The following is a 20,488-nucleotide window of genomic DNA, read 5'->3' as shown; positions in this document are numbered from 1 at the left end:
GGAACCATTGATTTTGAATGGAGGCAGAAAAACGCTGCTAAAAGCAACGTGGCCAAACGTGCAATAACGCAAATGGAAAAAGTTACTGAAAGCACGTTTAACAGCTGCTTTTTCCCGGCGTCAGAAATAGCATTGCAGGACGTTTTTTCTAACGTCCCGTGTACATGGACCCTAAGGCCTTCAGCCCACTCAGGCAAAGGATGCGAACGTTATTGCACCTGAGCCGGTTCTCGGTGTCTATGGCTTTTTCTTGAAGCGCCTTAACTTGCATTTGCAGGGTGTGCAGCTCTCTGGAATCAGATTTAGTGGTGTCTTCTAGCTGCGATATGTGACACTCTGCCTCAGACACACGGGATCTAAATTTAACAGGATCGTGGCCTATGCGGCTGATATCTGCGGCCAGGTAATCAATCTTAACTGTAAGGGTGTCCTTGCAGGCCTTCATGGCTTCTAGAATGTCAGAGGAAGAGGGGCCAGCTGTCTCCTGTGGTCTGGGGGCTGTCTGAGTACTAACAGACATTGTGGTGGTGGGATGCCTCGTGTCCAAGATGACCGCCGTTGGAGAGGAGAGACGAGGAGTACTCGCGTGATCTGTGGGAAGAGTGCAGCTTTCCCGGTGACAGCAGAGGAACCTGCAGGGTGCTGCACATCCTTCTGGAACCCAGGGTGACTGAGATGAGATGCCGAGGAGGAAGAGAAGGAGCCCAGGTGACTTGCAGGATAAAAGTAGGAATGAAGCACAGGCGCTGCACATCTTCTCCGTCTCACATCCCGGCCATGCCCTACTTTGGTGGAAGATTACGGTAGTACCAAGAAAAATACAGCTACATTAAAAAAAAAAAAAAAAATTATATATATATATATATATATATATATATATATATATATATATATATATATATATATATATATATATATATATATATATATATATATATATATATATAGTTATATTATAACTGGGGACAGTTTTTCTTTGATTAAAAAAAAGAACCAAGAGATATCCATTACTATTTACCACCAAATGAAAGCCCAATTTGTCCTAAAAAAAAAAAAAAAAAAAAAAAAGGCAGTATAATCCACCCGGATGCACACAGTAGTTGTGATAATATGTATGGTTTTCCTAAACACATGTCAAAGTTGCGAAATTGTGCATAGGCATTGAGATCTGTTTTACCCTTAGGCGCAAAGGGGTTAATTATTACAATTGGGATGTACAAAGGCAAGCCAAAAGAGAGGGGCAATGCAGCTAATAATGCAAAATGGGCAAACAGGTCAAGAAGTGTTCAACAGACTCAGAGCTGCTTTTAGCACTTTACGCCCAAAACTGGCATTAGTAGTCTTGAACAACCACCTAGAAGAACTTAAATGTGTAAGCAGAAGCCCAGGTGGCCGCCGTGAAAATCTGAGAAACCTGATGCAGAAAAGCCCATGAAGCACTAACCGTTCTGGAAGAATATGCTTTAACAGAACAAAGGAACCTTAACCTTCAGACACTAGAGCTTAAAGGATAATTTCAACTTTGGGAACAAGTTCCACCCGTTTTTAGGGTGGAACATGTAACTTGTTCCCAAAGCTGCAGCGCCGAGAAAACCAGAATGAGATCCCACAGGAGATACAGGGGAACAAATAGGGGGAGAGGTGTGTGTTACTCCCTGAACAAAGGCTTTAACTAAAGAGTGAGGCCAAAGTACTCTGAAACAGAGAGGCTAAGGTTTAAATAGTACTAAGATATTTTTGTCCAGACCAGACTGGAGAAAGTACAGGATACAGTCCACAAAGTACTTTCTAGGATAAAAATTCCTGGATTAGCACCAAGCAAAGCAGGTCCTCCAGGTCTGATGGCAGACTTTATAAGAAGTTGACACCTTAGCCTTCAAGAGGGTAGGGTTAACAGAAACTGAAAGGCCCCTTTTCTTTAGGACCGTGGCTTCAAACAACCATGCTTTTAAGGCCTGAAACCGAGAAGCAGGATGGAATGTTGACCCTTGGGACAGGCGGTCCAGACAACATGGAAGAACTCATGGAGTGTCTGCCAGTATGTCAGAATACCATATTCTCCTAAGTCATGATTGAACTGATCACACAGTCACCAAGCATCCACTGCTAGTGCCTGAGAGTCACTCGACCTGGTGACAAAAATGTTCATTTTATTGTTTAATCTGAATGCCACAAGATCCACATCTGGTGTTCTCCCACCTGTGGTTAAAGGCATGAAAGACATCTAGGTGGAGAGAGCCCATTCTCTCAGAGACAGACACCGAAGAATAGAAAAAAAAATGCCTACCAATTTTCCACACATGGGATGTGGAAGGCAATGTTTTGCCCAAGAGAGAAGCAAGTCTACTTCCCTTGGAGCAATGCAAATTCTGGTGCTGTATAACCTATTCATTCAAGACTTCCTGTGTCCCTTAATGGACAAGAAAAAAATATTTTTTTAAAGATAATTTTTAAAAGAATGCAGTTACACAGCTAGGCCAGACTCCCAGCACAACTCAAATTTACGGAGCAGACACATCCACTGCATGCAATACTATGGAGATTTGGAAGCTTCTATGATTATATGCATCCTTTATACAGTTATTAGTTGTCCTTCAAAAGGATTAAGGATTGAGAATTAACTACTAGAATACTACATGCACATTTAATCATTATGGGTACCTACTGGTCATCAGGCACAGTTCTGACTCCCTCCACATTAACAGTGAGGGTCTGGTGCCCTCCTAGGACTTTGTGCAACGATTCCACTAACTGTTGTTGCTGGGCTCGAATGTCTGCTTCCTTTTTGTTAAACACCAGCTCCACAAGACCATCTTCATCCTTGTTATTGGCTATACAACTATAACCAATGGCCTAAAAAACAATTTTTAGAGGGGGACAAAAAATAAAAAAAATATGTTAATTTACAGATTTTATATATAAAGAAAGTCTACAAACTGGTATGACTTCTTTCCTTAAAGTTATAAACACACACGGTTTAATTTACAATGTCCCTTCTATTGTATGTGCATGATGGCACTGTATTTGTTTTAATAAAAAAAAAAAAAAAAAAAACCTCCAACATAAGCAGGAGGAGCTTCTAGTCCTCTGCTGCTGGTCACACACTAAACAGCTTTAAATCAGCATACATATATATATCAAATCTTTATTTTGTGGAAATAACATTAGTGTGGGTGGATTTCTGACAGTCACAGGCTGTGTCATGCCCCTCCAGCCTGTGTCTTCGAACAGGAAGGTGAAGCCACGAATAATCTACAAGTACAGTAAAACCTTGGTTTGAGAGTAACTTGGTTTAAGAGCGCTTTGCAAGACAAGCAAAATTTTCAAATAAATTTTGACTTGGTTTACAAGCGATGTCTTGATATACAAGTAGCCTCAAGTCACAGCTGAGTAGAAAAGAGAAGAGAGGCACCTCTAAGTGTAGCAATATGGTTAAATTTAATGAAGGTACAAACTTTAGCAACTCAGTAGTATCCTGCTACCATTGTGTTTAGCTGGTTAGTGAGTATGGAGGGAGGGAGATGGCTGTCATTTACCACTGTGTATACACCCACAAGTATGACCCTATAGTCACATGGGCTGCTCAGATGTGATCGAGAGCAAATGCGCAGCACAGAAACTCACTGAAAACTGAGCATGCACAGAGCTGCCACCATGGCTGCAAAATCCCTAGCTGAATTGGGGACATAAACAGAAGGTGGAGATATAGAAAAGCAAGATCAACCAGATTTTTTGCAGAATACAGCAAACGAATGGCTATGAACAGCATTGTAATACACCATTTATTGATAATTTTTTATAATGTGTGTTTTTTGCCACTTTAAATGATGTAGGACCAAAGATTTTTTGGCTCCAATTCTCCTATGGGTCACAGGAGTGCAGTCATAGTTCCGCCGAAAGCGGGATCCACCCAGATGCCTGAATCGGCAGCTGGCTCAGCTTCTCAGCCACAGGCAAAATAATGACAGCGCTGTATATATAGGTATACCCAAATAAATACTTTTAAAATCCTTAAAAAGTGCTTAAATCATAAATCCTACCGTGTGAAAGAAAAATTATTAAATTGATATTGTATCAAATATTATAAGCTTATCTGAGTATGTAATAAAAAAAAAAGTGGCATTTCCAAATATACCCATATATAAATATGTCAAACTGATTCAACATACATAACAAAATGTAACAAAAAGAATTTGCAATGTTTCAAAGAAATACCCACATTTGCATTCATCAATCATTTAAGTTCATAATCCATTGAAACAATTCATTGAATTATTATGAAGTGTCCACCTCCTCTTATAATGAATTCACTCACGAGACGGAATAGCTGGTAATGTGATAAACCAGCATGCAAGCGGTTTCCTTTGTGGGGAGTGACAATCTGCAGCCCTCTGGATCAATCTTTTAAAACTCTCCTCTCCCACTCTCAATCGATATCCCAAGCAAGGAGGAAATCAATGAAATAGAAAAGAGCTTGGCATAGCATAAGATCCTTTAAAAATATTCCCACTTTAGTAAAATAATTTAACACTCACATTTAAAAGTGTCTCCACTGACACGAGTATAAACAACATTGGATCATATGCGACATACATTTCGTCATTGGACTGCCCTGTGAAGACTTCCAATGACGAAATGTATGTCGGGTGTGAGCTGGTGAGATTGCTATCACATTGAGCCAGGTCAGCTCACAGCAGCTGAGAAGTTGGAGCCAGCCCACATATGATCCAATGTCATTTATACTCGTGTCAGTGGAGACCCTTTTAAATTTGAGTGTTAAATTATTTTAATAATGGGGGAATATTTTTAAAGGATCTTATGAAATGCCAAGGTCTTTTCTCTTTTATTGATTTCCTCCTTGCCTGGGATATCCATCGAGAGTGGGAGAGGAGAGTTTTAAAAGAGGGCTGCAGACTGTTGCTCCCCACAAAGGAAAAAGCTTGCATGCTTGCTTATCACATTACCAGTCATTCCCTGTGGTGAGTGAATTCATTTTAAGAGGTGGTGGATCACATTTTTTCTTGATGTGACATAAAAAAAAAAAAAAAAAAAAAAAAAAATCATGGAGGAACACACAATTTATTTTTATTTTCACATTCATTTGGCACAATTTTTGGACACTTTATCCATAATAATTCAATGAATTGTTTCAATGGATTATGAACTCTAATAATTGATGAACACTTTTTTTATTACACACCCAGATAAGCTAATGTTTTTTTTCTTTCACAGTAAGATTTATGATTTAAGCACTTTTAAGGATTGTAAAATTAATTATTTGGGTATACCTATATACAGTGCTGTCATTTTTTTGCCTATACTTGTGATTCGAGACAAAAAGATAGAAGCAGCATTAGGTAAAGAGCAATTATCACCTAGGCGCGGTCATTTGTTATACATTTCTAAGCGTCTCAGTCAGCCCTCCCACCCTCTCCACAGCCCAGCACTGAGCACTGGAGGAGTAGAGCAGAGACAGTTACAGCTCTCTGCTCAGAGTGGAAGGGGGGAACTGAGCCAATAGTGGTGTTTGATCACTCAGTTGTCACTGCAGAGATGTCAGGGGACAGGATGCAGCATCGGATTGATGCTGTATTCACCTAGGTAACTATACATATATTTTTTTTTGGAAACACCATACTTCTCTTCAAACAGAAATCTTTCATTCAGTTTCAAAAATAATGCAAAGTACATGCAGCTTTTAAGCATAGTTCACCTTTCGGTGCATGTTACCAGGCCGGTACAAAGGGGGGGAGGGTCACGTGCAGCGCTTCATCTCATCCTGCATCTTAGTGACAGGATCAAAGCTTTCAGCTTCTGTCCCGGCACCACCTGTAAGGCTTTAGAATGCTTAGATCTGCTCGGGTTTAGTCTCAGGATCTTCGGTCTGCTTTTGTCCCCGTCCGTCAGCCCACCCACCCACCAACTGCACTGCTTTAGAAATCCTAGCTCTGTTCAGATTGAGTCTGGCATTTTCTGCATCTTCTGTCCTTGCCCACCCTCCTATCAGACCTGTAGAACATAGCCTAGGGAAGTGCTACAGGTGGTGGGCGGGCCAGCAGCAGGGACAGAAGCCAGCAGAAGATGCAGAAAAGGTTGGGACTACATCCCTGGCAGAGCTAAGACTCCTAAAGCATTACAGGTGGTGAGCGGGCTGACAGACGGGGACAGAAGCAAACAGAAGATGCTGGCATTAAACCCAAGAACACCAAAGAATTACAGGTACAACCAGGGTGGATAAAAATTGATGATTTAAAAAAAATCTGATTTCAATCTGATTTTTTCTGATTTTTATCAAATGGATTTTCATAAAATGCTTTTGGAGTATCCATCTAAAGATAATTTTTACATCTTTTCATGTGACAACACTGAGGAAATGACACTTAGCTACAATGTAAATGAGCGTACAGCTTGTATAACAGTGTAAATTTGCTGTCCCCGCAAAATAACTCAACACAGCCATTAATGCCTAAACCGTTGGCAAAAAAATAAAAAAAGTGAGTACAGCCCCAAGTTAAAATGTCCAAATTGGGCCCAAAGTGTCAATATTTTGTATGGACACCATTATTTTCCAGCACTGCCTTAACCCTCTTGGGCATGGAGTTCACCAGAGCTTCACAGGTTGCCCCTGGTGTCCTCTTCCACTCCATGACGACATTACGAAGCTGGTGAATGTTAGAGACCTTGTGCACTTCCAGCTTCCATTTGAGGATGCCCCCAGATGCTCAATAGGGTTTAGGCATGGAGACATGGTTGGCAAATCCATCACCTTTACCCTCATCTTCTTTAGCAAGGCAGTGGTCGTCCTGGAGGTGTGTTTGGGTTTGCTATGTTGGAATACTGCCCTGCGGCCCAGTCTCCGAAGGGAGATCATCATGCTCTGCTTCAGTATGTCACAATACATTGTTGGCATTCACGGTTCCCTCAATGAACTGTGGCTCCCCAATGCAGGCAGCATTCATGCAGCCCCAAGACCATGACACTCCCACCACAATGCTTGACTGTAGGCAAGACACACATGTCTTTGTACTCCTCAGCTTGTTGTGGCCACACACGCTTGACACAGTCTGAACCAAATAAGTTTATCTTGGTCTCATCAGACCACAGAACATGGTTCCAGTAATCCATGTCCTTAGTCTGCTTGTCTTCAGCAATCTTTTATGGGCTTTCTTGTGCATCATCTTTAGAAGTGGCTTCCTTCTGGGACGACAGCCATGCAGACTAATTTGATGCAGTGTGCGGCGTATGGTCTGAGCACTGACAGGCTGACCCCCACCCCTTCAACCTCTGCAGCAATGCTGGCAGTATTCATATATCTATTTCCCAAAGACAACCTCTGGATAGGACACTGAGCATGTGCACTCAACTCCTTTGGTCAACCATAGCAAGGCCTGTTCTGAGTGGAACCTGTCCTGTTAAACCGCTGTATAGCCTTGGCCACTGTGCTTCAGCTCAGTTTTAGTGTCTTGACAATCTTGCAATAGCCTAGGCCATCTTTATGTATAGCAACAATTTTTTTTCAGATCCTCAGAGAGTTCTTTGCCATGAGGTGCCATGCTGAACTTTCAGTGACCAGTATGAGAGAGTGAGAGCGATAACACCAAATTTAACACACCTGCTCCCCATTCACACTTGAGACCTTGTAAGATTAATGAGTCACATGACACTGGGGAGGGGAAAATGGATAATTGGGCCCAATTCGGACATGTTCACTTAGGGGTGTGCTCACTTTTGTTGCCAGCGGTTTAGACATTAATGGTTGTGTGTTGAGCTATTTTGAGGGGACAGCTAATTTACATTGTTATACAAGCTGTACACTCACTACTTTTTATTGTAACAAAGTGTAATTTCTTCAGTGTTGTCACATGAAAAGATATAAAAAAATATTTAAAAAAAATGTGAGATACTGTGTACCTACCCTGAGCAGAAGAAAGAGGACTCCTGCTAAGAACACACCTCATTCTCAGCACAGTGCCGCTGGGGAGTGAGGGCAGACTGCCTTCTCCTTGTCTCCCCTTGTCATGTGACATATCACATGACTGGAGAAGGGAAGACAGAGAAGTTGCCTTCATTCCCAGCGTATGCCACACTGAGACCGAGACGTGAACTGAGTACACATGGGGGGGGAGGGGGGGGGAAGTTTGCCATCTTTGCCCAGAGCGCTGGATTACCTTATCCCGGCACTGCATGTTACAGGTTACATCCATGTTTAGGCCTCCAAGACTCTATTTTCAGGCCTACAGTGTTTTTTTTATTGATCTAAAATGCAGCTTATTGTTTACAATGTGCCTGCACATACAAGCATGCAAATAGGTGCTGAGTTTTGGTCAGTAACAAAAAAAAAAAATATCAAAAATCTGAGTTCCCAGTCAATATTTTGCACAAATACAAGCAAATACGCAGATACAAAAACACACAAAAATGCCTAAAGTAAAACGCCAGAAAATAAACATCCAGAAACACGGATGTTCAAAAATCAGTACCATGGGGGGCAAGAGGCCTTAGGGTGCAATGTGTTACATGCTCCAGTACTTTTTTTTCCAAGTTTATAAAGTTGTATATTTAAATACTCTCAAACAGGTTTTAGAGATAGGTTTTGTTTTTAAAGTATGTTGCACACTATAAAAATCAACAGTCACTTTTTACATATTGACCGTCTAAATATCTAAAAGGTTTGCATGTGCTAGCAGAGAAAGGAGGTGTTCCCTCTTTTTGGTCTTTCACCTGTGTGCAAATATTGGATATTAGAAGTCCATTTATAACACAGGCTGCTCACAACAAAACAATATGTAAAGCTTGGTAAAACCGCAGAGCAGCTTGGAACCCGCTACATTCAGGCTGCAAAAGGTAAGTATGAAATATACATATGTAATGTTTATTCGCTGTTTTCTAGTCCTGAACATAATAAATGATTTAAAACGTTTGAAGCATGGATGTAAACAAATTGTTTTTATACATAATTAATAAACGGTATGTAAGGTTACCAAAATTAGAATGGGTCTTAAAAAAATGGAACACAAGATGCTCTGCCATCTTGGCAGATTCAGGAAACTTTATGCAGCTGGTGACATATTGGGATCTTTAATACAAGTAAAAACGGAGAGAGCTGCAGTAACAGAACAAGTTTATTCAAAAATTTGATATTTTGCACATGAGACTTATGCTGGCCATACACTATAAGAAAAATCGGCCAAAATTGGGTCATTTGGACAGTTCGTTCGTTTTACGACCAGTTAATTGTCACAAATCGGTTATCAGTTGTGACTTTTTGAGCCGAAAAAACAAAAAAGGACAAGTTTGGAACTTTTCTGCCAAAAGAACGATAAATTGAAAGGTTAATGTGTTTCTCGTCCAAATGGTTTCAACTAGGTATATGTGAAAAAACGAAGAAAAAAAAAAAAAAGGGGATTTATGTCCATTAGAGTGGCACGATTCTAGATAAAATGAGAATCACAATTTTTTTTGCTTAGAATATAAATCACGATTCTCGGCGTAGCATTATCTTTCACATTATACAAAAAAATTGGGCAAACTTTACCGTTTATTTTTTTTTTTTTATTTATTAAAAGTGTATTTTTTCCCCAAAAATTGCGTTTGAAAGACCACTGCGCAAATACAGGGTGACATAAAATTACAACAACCGCCATTTTATTCTCTATGGTCTCTGCTAAAAAATGATATACAGTATAATTTATATATATATATATATATATATATATATATATATATATATATATACACACACACACACACACACACATACATACATATATATATTTTATTTTGGGGTTCTAAGCAATTTTCTGATAATACGGATTTTAACTTGTAAGCAACAAGTGTCAGAAAAAGGCTAATGCCCCGTACACACGTGCAGATTATCTGCAGACTTTTGTCTGCAGACTTACCTTTTCTATGTAGTGCAAGGGCCTGCCGGATTGCATACAAATTGAAAGTGTTTAGGTTTGACCTCATATTATATGGTTTTGGTAAGTCTGCAGACAAAAGTCTGCAGATAATCTGCACGTGTGTATGGGGCATTAGTCTTTAAGGCTACATGTACACGGGACGTTGTAAAAAGTCCTTTGAACACTGGAATTTAAAGGACGTTTAAAACATCCGTTGTGTCGCATTTGCAGCCGCGTTTGCATTCAGATCCGTTTATAGAGGTCAAAAAATCATTCCCCTTTAAAATGGAAAAACGCAAGCGCTAAACGCGGGTGATCGCGTTCGGTCGCGTTTTTGCGTTTGAAACGCCGGTAAACACACATACTGAACATTCTGAACGTAAATAATTGCTTTCCAAAAAACGACACTGAACTCAACTGCCTGTAAATGACTGTAAACGACCCAGTGTACATGGACAGATAAGATATGGACAGATAAGATAACAGAGGTGGGCTCAGTGGCTTCTGAAAAAAACTTGTAAACGGTCGTTTACAAGTAGCAGTGTACATGAAGCCTAAGAGGTTAAACTGACCTCATTTACAGACGGAAGTTCATTCCTTTGATCTAAAAGAACAAAATGATACTTTGTTTATAGTCATCTCTCAGCCTTAGCAATGATAAACATTTGCCAGAGGCTCTTTTTTTTTTTTGCATGAATCGAGGAAATGCAGTTTTAAAGCGGTAGTATTCCGCTTTTTTACACTTTTACCTACAGGTAAGCCTATAATAAGGCTTACCTGTAGGTACAATTAATATCTCCTAAACCGGCACGGTTTAGTAGATATTTCCAGTGCATGCAGCCGCTCACGCGAGCGGCGCATGCGCTCTGAAGGTCCGGGGGGACCTTCAGTTTTGCTTGCCGGAAGATCACTCATGCGCGGGAGTGACGTCATCGCGGCTCCGGCCAATCACCGTGCCGGAGCCGCCGAACCCGGGAGAGAAGGCGAGGGATCATGGCAGCGCCCGCAGCGATGTCCGGGGGTCTGTGTCGGGGCTTCGTTCTAAGATAAGTAATACATAATGAGCTAGTATGCGATGCATACTAGCCCATCATGGCTTTGTCTTGCAGGTTTTTTTTTTTTTTTGTTCGTGATTTTGGGTTTACAACCGCTTTAAGATCGTGAGGGAGGTGATTAGCAATTTTTTAAAGATCAACCGTGAATGTACAATCAACGATTTATCGGTCATGATTTCTGTTACAGCCGAGTGTTCATTTGAGCGTTTTTTCATACAGTGAATGGACAGAATATAAGTGTTAGTAAAGGAAGAAGGTTTTTTTTTTTTTTTTTTTTCTTAATGTATTATATGCTTTAAGATAAAAAGCCTTCTGTGTGCAGCAGCCCCCCCTAATACTTATCTTCGGTCAATCTAGATCCAGCGATGTTGCAGGAGTGTCTCAGCTGCCGAGGACCCCTCCTCATTGCCTGAGAGAGCAGCATGGTGCCACTGGCTCCCGCTGCTCTCAAAGTCAGTCAGCCAATGAGAGAGAAAGGGGGTGGGGACATGTCTGGATGGACACAGAAAGCTGTGGCTCGGGTGCCCCCATAGCAAGCTGCTTGCTGTGGGGGGCACTCAACAGGAAGGAGGAGCCAGGAGCACCTAAGAGGGACCTGAGAAGAGGAAGATCTTGTCTGTTCTGTGCAAAACTACAGGGCAGGTAAGTAGGCATTACATTTTTGGAAAATTAAACCTGCCAATATCATCAATATATCATGCGTACCTTTGTATTCCCATTGCTCACATCTTCCATCTCAGCCATGCTCCTATTTACCCCTCATTCTGCTCCTGTGTCCCGATTTCAGAGACACCATGTGATCTATGGTCACTCTATCCCCCTGCTGTAAACAACCTCCCTTATTTGCTTGCACCAGTGAAGAGGCACATTCAAGTTTTTTCCCCATCATGCTGTGCAAAAGGGGGTATGTTCCTACTGATTTGGAACTCAAGCTAGGACTACATGCAGGTAAGTCTTGTAAATACGAGAAAATGTCATGAATGACACCCATGTGCGAGATCGCGTACTGAGCAACACATGACTGACCTAGGAGGTGCATAAAACACAGGAGCATGTGATGTCAGAACCTATATTTTTCTCTGCACACCACAAAGAAGAATATTTCTCTAAGGGCATTTCAAGTGTATAAAACACAAAGCGAGGACCAAATATCAAGGTATGCTATGTGGGTCAATTCCTTTCTTGATTATGAATAGCTAGATGATGTTCAGTTTGCTTGCTGGGCGCAATATTTTTTTTCTCACTTTAAGTAATGAAGGGATAGCAGATATAAACAGTATAATGAAAAGGCTTGTATGTTACCTTAAATCGGCAAAAATGGTTTTCCTGCGTGAATTCCACAGGGGGTATATTACTATTGAAGTAACCTTTCCCTGTTCCCCATAAGGCCTGAAGTTGGTTCCATTTTGCCAAGATGGCATCTCTCTCATCACCAAGTAATGTTGGCGCATTAAGTGCACTTGCTGCATTGTAAAGTTGATTTGACTGATTCAAATTTTGTGCTGGCTGTCCAAAAAGTCCACCTCCTAGAACTGGAATAAAAGAAATTCCAAATACAGAGCTATGTGATTAAATCAAATAAAAGAGATTTATAAGTCAAAACACTCAAGCTGACAAACAACAAAAAAGCATCACATGCAGAGGTGCTCACTAACCATTTTGTTGTTGTTGCTGCTGCTGAGGTTGAGTATTGAAACCAGTCAAACCAAAACCAGTTGAAATGCCGGTGCCGAGACCAGTGTTCGTTCCTGTTCCAAAAGTGCCAAATCCAAACCCTTTGTTTTGAGTGTTTCCAAACAGACCTAAAAGGTGCATGAAGAACAAGAACAATAACATTGCAAAAAAAATGTACCTAAAAGTAAGCAAATCAATGCCATATACCAAACATACATAATTACTACATCAAGGCATGAATGCAAACAACAAACATTCTAAACAGTTTGCAACCCCGATTAAAGTGTTACTAAACCCACAACAGTAAGGCTGCATTCACATGTCAGCTTATGGATCGCGGGCAGAATCGCCGAGATTCCGCCCGCGATCCGGAGATCATTGCAAATCGCGGGACGCCTGTGCGTTGCCCGTGATTTGCAATAGCACCCCAAACGCTGAGCGATGTTGCCGCGATTTCCGCCTGCCGAATCCCGGTAACATCGCGCAAAAAAAAAATCGCGGGACGCATTACGCCCAAAGAAAGTACAAGAGCTTCTTTGGAGCGTATTGCGTCCTGCGATTTTTTTTTGCACGATGTTACCGCGATTCGGCAGGCGGAAATCGTGGCAACATCGCTCAGCGTTTGGGATGCTATTGCAAATCACGGGCAACGCACAGGCGTCCCGCGATTTGCAACGATCTCCGGATCGCGGACGGAATCGCGGCGATTCTGCCCGCGATCCATACACTGACATGTGAGTGCAGCCTAAAATCAGTCTATATATGCAGTAAAGCATGCTTGTTATACTCACTGTGGAACCTAAGGGGTTAATCCTCTGCACTGTGTAAAAAGGCTGTTTGATCCTGTCTTCTCTGATCCTCCCCTTCTTTCAAAGTCCCCAATCCATCTCATGATTGAACAGAGCCTTTGGAGTTATTCTGCACATGCTCGGTTTGTATATTGCTAGAGAGTTTTTTTTTTTTTTTTTTTTTTATTCTTGGGAGGGTGCATGTGGTTAGCGCAGGGCCAATCAGCATTGTCCAGACAGAGGGTTAGGGGGGTCCTGCAGCCTCATAGGACAGTCAGAGGAGAATGAAAACTCCTCCTACAAGCTTTAACCAGACACTTATAGAAGTCAGAAGACTATATACAGCTGATGAGAAAAGGTATTTAGCAGTTTATATTTACTAAAATAATTGCATTTCCATGTTCTGTGTACTGTGGGAGACCAGGTATAGTGAGGGCAGAGTCCTAGGTTTAGTAACACTTTAAAGGTGGTAATAAGGCAATGCCGTAACCACCCCCCCCCTCCCATTTCCACCCGGATCGCTCGAGCACACAATTTTGTGCTGGCTGTCCACCTCCTAGAACTGGAATAAAAGAAATTCCAAATACAGGAGCTATGTGATTAAATCAAATAAAAGATTTGCCCGCAGCCATCTGGGACACATCACAGATCCTAGAAGACTGCGGGACCATTCACAAAACGCAGAGTGGCTGGCACATGCAGTGGGGATCCTGCTGTGAAGCCGTGAGGCTACACAGGCATTTTCCCTTAGTTAAGATGCTGACGCTAGGGACCCAAAGCCCATATTAAAAGTCAGCAGCTATAGTATTTGTAGCTGCTGACTTTATTTTTATTTTTTTTTGGGAGGGGGGGGGGCAGGGGGAGAAGACGCTCCTCTTTAATATTGTCTTTTTTTTTTATGTTTTTAAAGCAAAATGTAGGCAAACAGCAAAGTGGCATTCCTGTAAGTCAATCTTGATGTAAAGCAGCTGATTTTTTTTTTGTTTCCATCCTTCTCTGGACATCTTATCACATCAGATTTCAAATTTTGATGCTTTGAAGGGAAACTAAGGGCATAACGTTTTATTCTGAGCATCCACTCTGACTGGCGGTAGGTTACAATGAATCTTTATGTTCTTACCTGTTGTGCCAGTGTTAGTAGGGGCTGAGAAACTAAAACCGGTGCCAGAAGCAGTAGTAGCTGTGGTTCCAAAACCACCAAAACCACCTGAACAGGAAGAGGGAATTATTAAATATGACAAAAAGTAGATTTATCAAGTGTTTTCAAACAAATGAATAAGGCCTCAACAACAGAAAAAAAAAAAACACTGAAATGCACAAAGCCAAACAAGGGGTAATCAGGATAAAATGTGTCCGGAAAAGTTTACAAATGTAACAAGATGCATTACAATACTAACATAAGAATGTAACATGCACACACATACATTTTTTTAGCCTTACCAAAGACAAGCTATGCATACACTAATGCCTTTGTGTGTATATATGTATATATATATATATATATATATATATATATATATATATATATATATATATATATATATAGTCAAAATATCTGGTATCAAACATTTGACAGGAAAACCTTTTTTCCCTCAAAGTAATACTTTTTTAGGGCCTGTTCCCAGCCTAACCTGACACAGGTACTAAGCTTTCCCTACAGTTTGCTCTACTCAAGTAAATCACATACTTTCATATACAGTGGGTACGGAAAGTATTCAGACCCCTTTACATTTTTCACTCTTTGTTATATTGCAGCCATTTGCTAAAATCATTTAGGTTCATTCTTCTTCCTCATGAATGTACACATAGCACCCCATACTGACAGAAAAACACAGAATTGTTGACATTGTTGCAGATTTATTAAAAAAGAAAAACTGAAATATCACATGGTCCTAAGTATTCAGACCCTTTGCTGTGACACTCATATATTTAACTCAGGTGCTTTCCATTTCTTCTGATCATCCTTGAGATGGTTCTACACCTTCATTTGAGTCCAGCTGTGTTTGATTATACTGATTGGATTTGATTAGGAAAGCCACACACCTGTCTATATAAGACCTTACAGATCACAATGCATGTCAGAGCAAATGAGAATCATGAGGTCAAAGGAACTGCCTGAAGAGCTCAGAGACAGAATTGTGGCAAGGCACAGATCTGGCCAAGGTTACAAAAAGATTTCTGCTGCACTTAAGGTTCCTAAGAGCACAGTGGCCTCCATAATCCTCAAATGGAAGACGTTTGGGACGACCAGAACCCTTCCTAGAGCTGGCCGTCTGGCCAAACTGAGCTATCGAGGGAGAAGAGCCTTGGTGAGAGAGGTAAAGAAGAACCCAAAGATCACTGTGGCTGAGCTCCAGAGATGCAGTCAGGAGATGGGAGAAAGTTGTAGAAAGTCAACCATCACTGCAGCCCTCCACCAGTCGGGGCTTTATGGCAGAGTGGCCCGACGGAAGCCTCTCCTCAGTGTAAGACACATGAAAGCCTGCATGGAGTTTGCTAAAAAACACCTGAAGGACTCCAAGATGGTGAGAAATAAGATTCTCTGGTCTGATGAGACCAAAATAGAACTTTTTGACCTTAATTCTAAGCGGTATGTGTGGAGAAAACCAGGCACTGCTCATCACCTGTCCAATACAGTCCCAACAGTGAAGCATGGTGGTGGCAGCATCATGCTGTGGGGGTGTTTTTCAGCTGCAGGGACAGGACGACTGGTTGCAATCGAGGGAAAGATGAATGCGGCCAAGTACAGGGATATCCTGGACAAAAACCTTCTCCAGAGTGCTCTGCACCTCAGACTGGGCCGAAGGTTTACCTTCCAACAAGACAATGACCCTAAGCACACAGCTAAAATAACGAAGGAGTGGCTTCACAACAACTCCGTGACTGTTCTTGAATGGCTCAGCCAGATCCCTGACTTAAACCCAATTGAGCATCTCTGGAGAGACCTAAAAATGGCTGTCCACCAACGTTTACCATCCAACCTGACAGAACTGGAGAGGATCTGCAAGGAGGAATGGCAGAGGATCCCCAAATCCAGGTGTGAAAGACTTGTTGTATCTTTCCCAAAAAGACTCCTGGCTGTATTAGATCAAAAGGGGGCTTCTACTAAATACTGAGCAAAGGGTCTGAATACTTAGGACCATGTGATATTTCAGTTTTTCTTTTTTAATAAATCTGCAACAATGTCAACAATTCTGTGTTTTTCTGTCAGTATGGGGTGCTATGTGTACATTCATGAGGAAGAAGAATGAACTTAAATGGTTTTAGCAAATGGCTGCAATATAACAAAGAGTGAAAAATTTAAGGGGGTCTGAATACTTTCCGTACCCACTGTAGCTGTTAAAATTATCATGTGCAATACATACATGCTTTCAAAAAATTCAAAGATTAAATCCACAAAATGAAAAAAAAAAAAAACATTTACAGTACAAAGTTGCTCTAACATATAAATATTAAAAAAATAAATATATAAATAAATCAATCCAAAATGGATACTAAAGGATGTTTCCAAAAAAAAAAAAAAAGCTTATAGGGCTCTACCCATTTAGAAATCCTCAATAGAACTACATAACAGTCCCAACAGCTCATTTACAACAATCTGCAGCGCTAGGCAGAATGAGATTTGATCACTGAAAGGAACCTGGGCAACAGTATATGAAAAATCGCTTGACCTTGTCCGAGGCCCTCCAACAACTATACTTTTACCTTCCAGATTGCGGTAACCACTGCTGTTTAAAATGCCTGCTACTTCCACATATGAAGTGGAAGGTTCTTATCCCCCCCAAATGCACCACCAAATGGACCTTGGGTGACTAATCACCAAGCTCTTGCCATAGCAGATGGGGTATGTCAACATATGGTGACTTTGCAGGTATGGCTGCAGGGACTAGAACAGCAGCAAAGCAGAGGTAAAAGTATAGGCACAAAAGTATGCTCAGGACAATGTGGGGAATTTTCTTTCCTGTACGGTTTAATTGAATGCATTTTCAGGATACTGAAGTTTCAGGGGAACTTCAGAACAGATCTGAGAAGGCACCTAAAACTGAGCTTTTATCAATCCAATTGAGAGATAAACTATTACAATATTTTAACAACTCAATTGGCAAAAAATATTGTGGGTATTTGGACAATTTAGCATATTCACAGAGTTGCAGTGAAATTCCAACTTAAAATGCGAGTCCACCCTAACACTAAAATCCCTACATCTACAGACATCCACGATCGAACACTAACCTATCTAGGCCTGTAATGAAGAAATCTGTATACATACTTTTTTTGAAGCCGATCTGACCCGATCCCACGCTAAGCTGTCATCTGTAGTTTTGCTGTGGAGGCCAGTGTAGAGGACACAACCGACAACGGAAGCCCCATAACAAGTCTATGGGTGACGTCACTTCCCATTCATTTCACGGCTGTTGTCGGCTGTGTCCTCTGCAGAGCTTCCTCCGCTGGGGACCGGGTCGGACCGGCTTCAAAAAAGGCTTGTATACTGGTTTCTTCTTTACAGGACAAGATTGGTTAGAGTTAGATCCTGGATGCCTGTAGATGCAGGGATTTTAGTGTTAGGGTAGACTTCTACTTTAACCAATCAAGGTCATAAACTTCCTTATAGCAGTGGTAGGGTACTGTACAAGGTTAGCCATCGATTAATGTAGAAAGTGTACTAGCTCAGTTATTATTGAGTTTTGGGATGCCTTAGATCCCCACTTCAGGCTTTATACATTTACGACAAATGGTTCTGAAGCCAACATCTTTAAAATACAGAATTACAGGAAGGAGCAAAAATGTGTAATATATATATAAAAAATTCCATTTGAGGCAAGGATTGTATCTGGGCCCCTTGTCTGAGTCCATTACTGCATTACCAATTTTAAAAACGGATCCCAGTCTTTATAGCCTACTGTTTTTCAACAGCCTTTTACCACCCAAGTATGTACAAAAACGACTGTATTTTTTTTTTCACTTTAATTATATTGTGCTCCTTGTAATTTGTAGATAAATATGTAGTTTTAGAACCACTTCCAAAAATGTATGAAATTGTAACCAAAGGTCCAGTGCTATCATTGTGGTAGCTATACTGTAAAAAGTCCCAGATTGGTGCTGCTGCAAATAGAATGCTGTAAACCAGCCTGAAAGTTACCAAGAATAAGAGAACAGCACTGTCCAGATATTGTTATTATTGGAGTGCTGTATAAGCCAATGGATGTAAGAAACATTTATTTGAGAAAGTCAAAGTTTACAGTAAAAACCAATGCTGTACCAGACCGATGTATCCAGATGGTAAATGGCAATGACTGAGTCCACTGGGTGTCATGACAACATTCTCTTTATGCGTTCAAGGCTGGTTACAGTTCCGGGTTTGAGACTTCCGCCCTGCCTTTGTGTCGCTGATACGTCGAGAGGTGAGCGCCGGCTGCTCCGGCTTGGCTCCCGTTTGCCAACGGTTTCCACACAGCCTTCTGGACCTTCAGCCCACTCAAGGAGTTCGGACACAGCTCACCCAGTGGACCCGCAGTCATTGCCGATCACCATCTGGATACATCAGTCTGGTACAGCATTGGTTTTTATTGACCCCATTGTATTTTAAACTTTGCCTTTCTCAAATAAATGTTTTACATCCATTGGCTTTTTTATACAGCACTCCAATAATACCAATATCTGGACAGCGCTGCTCTCTTTTTCTTCGTAACTTCCAGAAATGTATAAAGCTTAAAAGGATTTCACTTAAAGCGGAGTTCCACCCAAAAGTGGAACTTCCGCTTTAAGTATTCTAACCCCCTGACATGCCACATTTGGCATGTCATTTTTTTGGGGGGGGAGCGGGTACCTAGTTTTGACAGGTATCCGCTCCCACTCGGAGCGCCGCGGCGCCCTGAACGGAAGTTATCCTCTCCCCCTCCCTCCCTGCAATCTTCTGGGACATGTGAGAGGCCCCAGAAGATTGCCGGCCAATCAAGACGCGCATGCGCAGTGGGTACCCGGCTGTGAAGCCGCAAACTGTCACAGCCGGGTGCCCACAGCAGTGATGCCGGCGCCGCCGAGACCAGAGGGAAGAGGATATCGAGGCTTCGGGTGGCCGCATCGCTGGACCGTTGGACAGGTGAGTGAAAAGGCTGGAACTCCGCTTTAAAGGCCAAACTTTCTGAACACTTCCTTCGACAAATCTTATGAAAACATTGGACTGTAAGTAAGCCAAAATATTTCACTTTCTATTCAACTCCATCTAAACCTGTAGGACTGGGCTGTTACATGCGTGCCCAACTTAAGACATAGAAACATGCAATGACAAGAATGACCTTACCCAGAGAGAGGAAAATTATACATTTATTGACATGCAAACAAGTTAGGAGCATCATTCTTTAAAAACTGCTCATGGAACATGCTTGAACAGAACGAGAACGATGAGGACTGTCAAACCCTTCTGTCCTAACAACCAAGTCCAAAAATACTCTGCAGAATGGCAAGCAGTATGCAGGAGGGATGTTTCACCAACTGACATGACCTTTAGAAAACGGTTAAAAGCTTTTTAAACCCAAAATAAAAAAAAAAAAATTATTCAGATTGCAGGATTACCAATTCTTAGATGTGGTGACTAGATTCATTTTTGTTTTTTCTCTTCTTTATTTTCACCTGTTGTTCAGGCAAGAAAGTCAGTTATTTTAAAATTTTCTTTAAGGTAGAATTAAACCCATCGATTTATCAGTTTCAAAAAACAGTCACATTCTGACATGCGGCAGGAATGTAAGGGCTCGTTCGCACCATACGTGCATGAAAACTGAGAGAGACTGCAGAGACATCAGTTTGCATGTTTTAGTGAGTTATTATGCACGTTGACATCAGTTTTCATGCACGTCAGTTATGTGCCCTGTTCACACCAATGTTGACGTCATGTCAGTTTCTTCCTGTTCAGAAAAATGCATACGTGTTGCAGATTCCTACGCGGAAAGAAATCTGCACGCGATACCAGTGTTGTGGGTGTGAACAGGGCACATAAAGCAATTTATTTTTCTCCTGCAGAACAGGTGCAGAAAAATGGGCATTTCTGCACCATGGTGTGAACAAGGCCTAA

General features: G+C 41.4%; 1 protein-coding gene across 2 annotated transcripts in view; it reads right to left on the bottom strand.

Annotated features, from left to right (window-relative positions):
- The window catches only part of NUP54 (nucleoporin 54), an 80,236-nt gene that overhangs the window by 40,830 nt on the left and 18,918 nt on the right, over positions 1-20,488 (bottom strand). The window contains exons 4-7 of one of the 2 annotated variants that reach the window (XM_082245374.1): positions 14,540-14,626; positions 12,613-12,759; positions 12,260-12,489; positions 2,666-2,853 (exon numbers count right to left, since the gene is read on the bottom strand). In XM_082245374.1, coding sequence (XP_082101500.1) covers positions 2,666-2,853; positions 12,260-12,489; positions 12,613-12,759; positions 14,540-14,626 — 652 coding nt within the window. The remainder of the gene's footprint in view (positions 1-2,665; positions 2,854-12,259; positions 12,490-12,612; positions 12,760-14,539; positions 14,627-20,488) is intronic. The other variant, XM_082245375.1, reaches the window with a different exon arrangement.

This window comes from Pelophylax lessonae (genome assembly GCF_965119305.1).
Source record: "Pelophylax lessonae genome assembly, chromosome: 1".
NCBI lineage: Eukaryota > Metazoa > Chordata > Amphibia > Anura > Ranidae > Pelophylax > Pelophylax lessonae.
The sequence above is the reverse complement of the archived record's forward strand: the minus strand, read 5'-3'. Positions and strand labels throughout refer to the sequence as shown.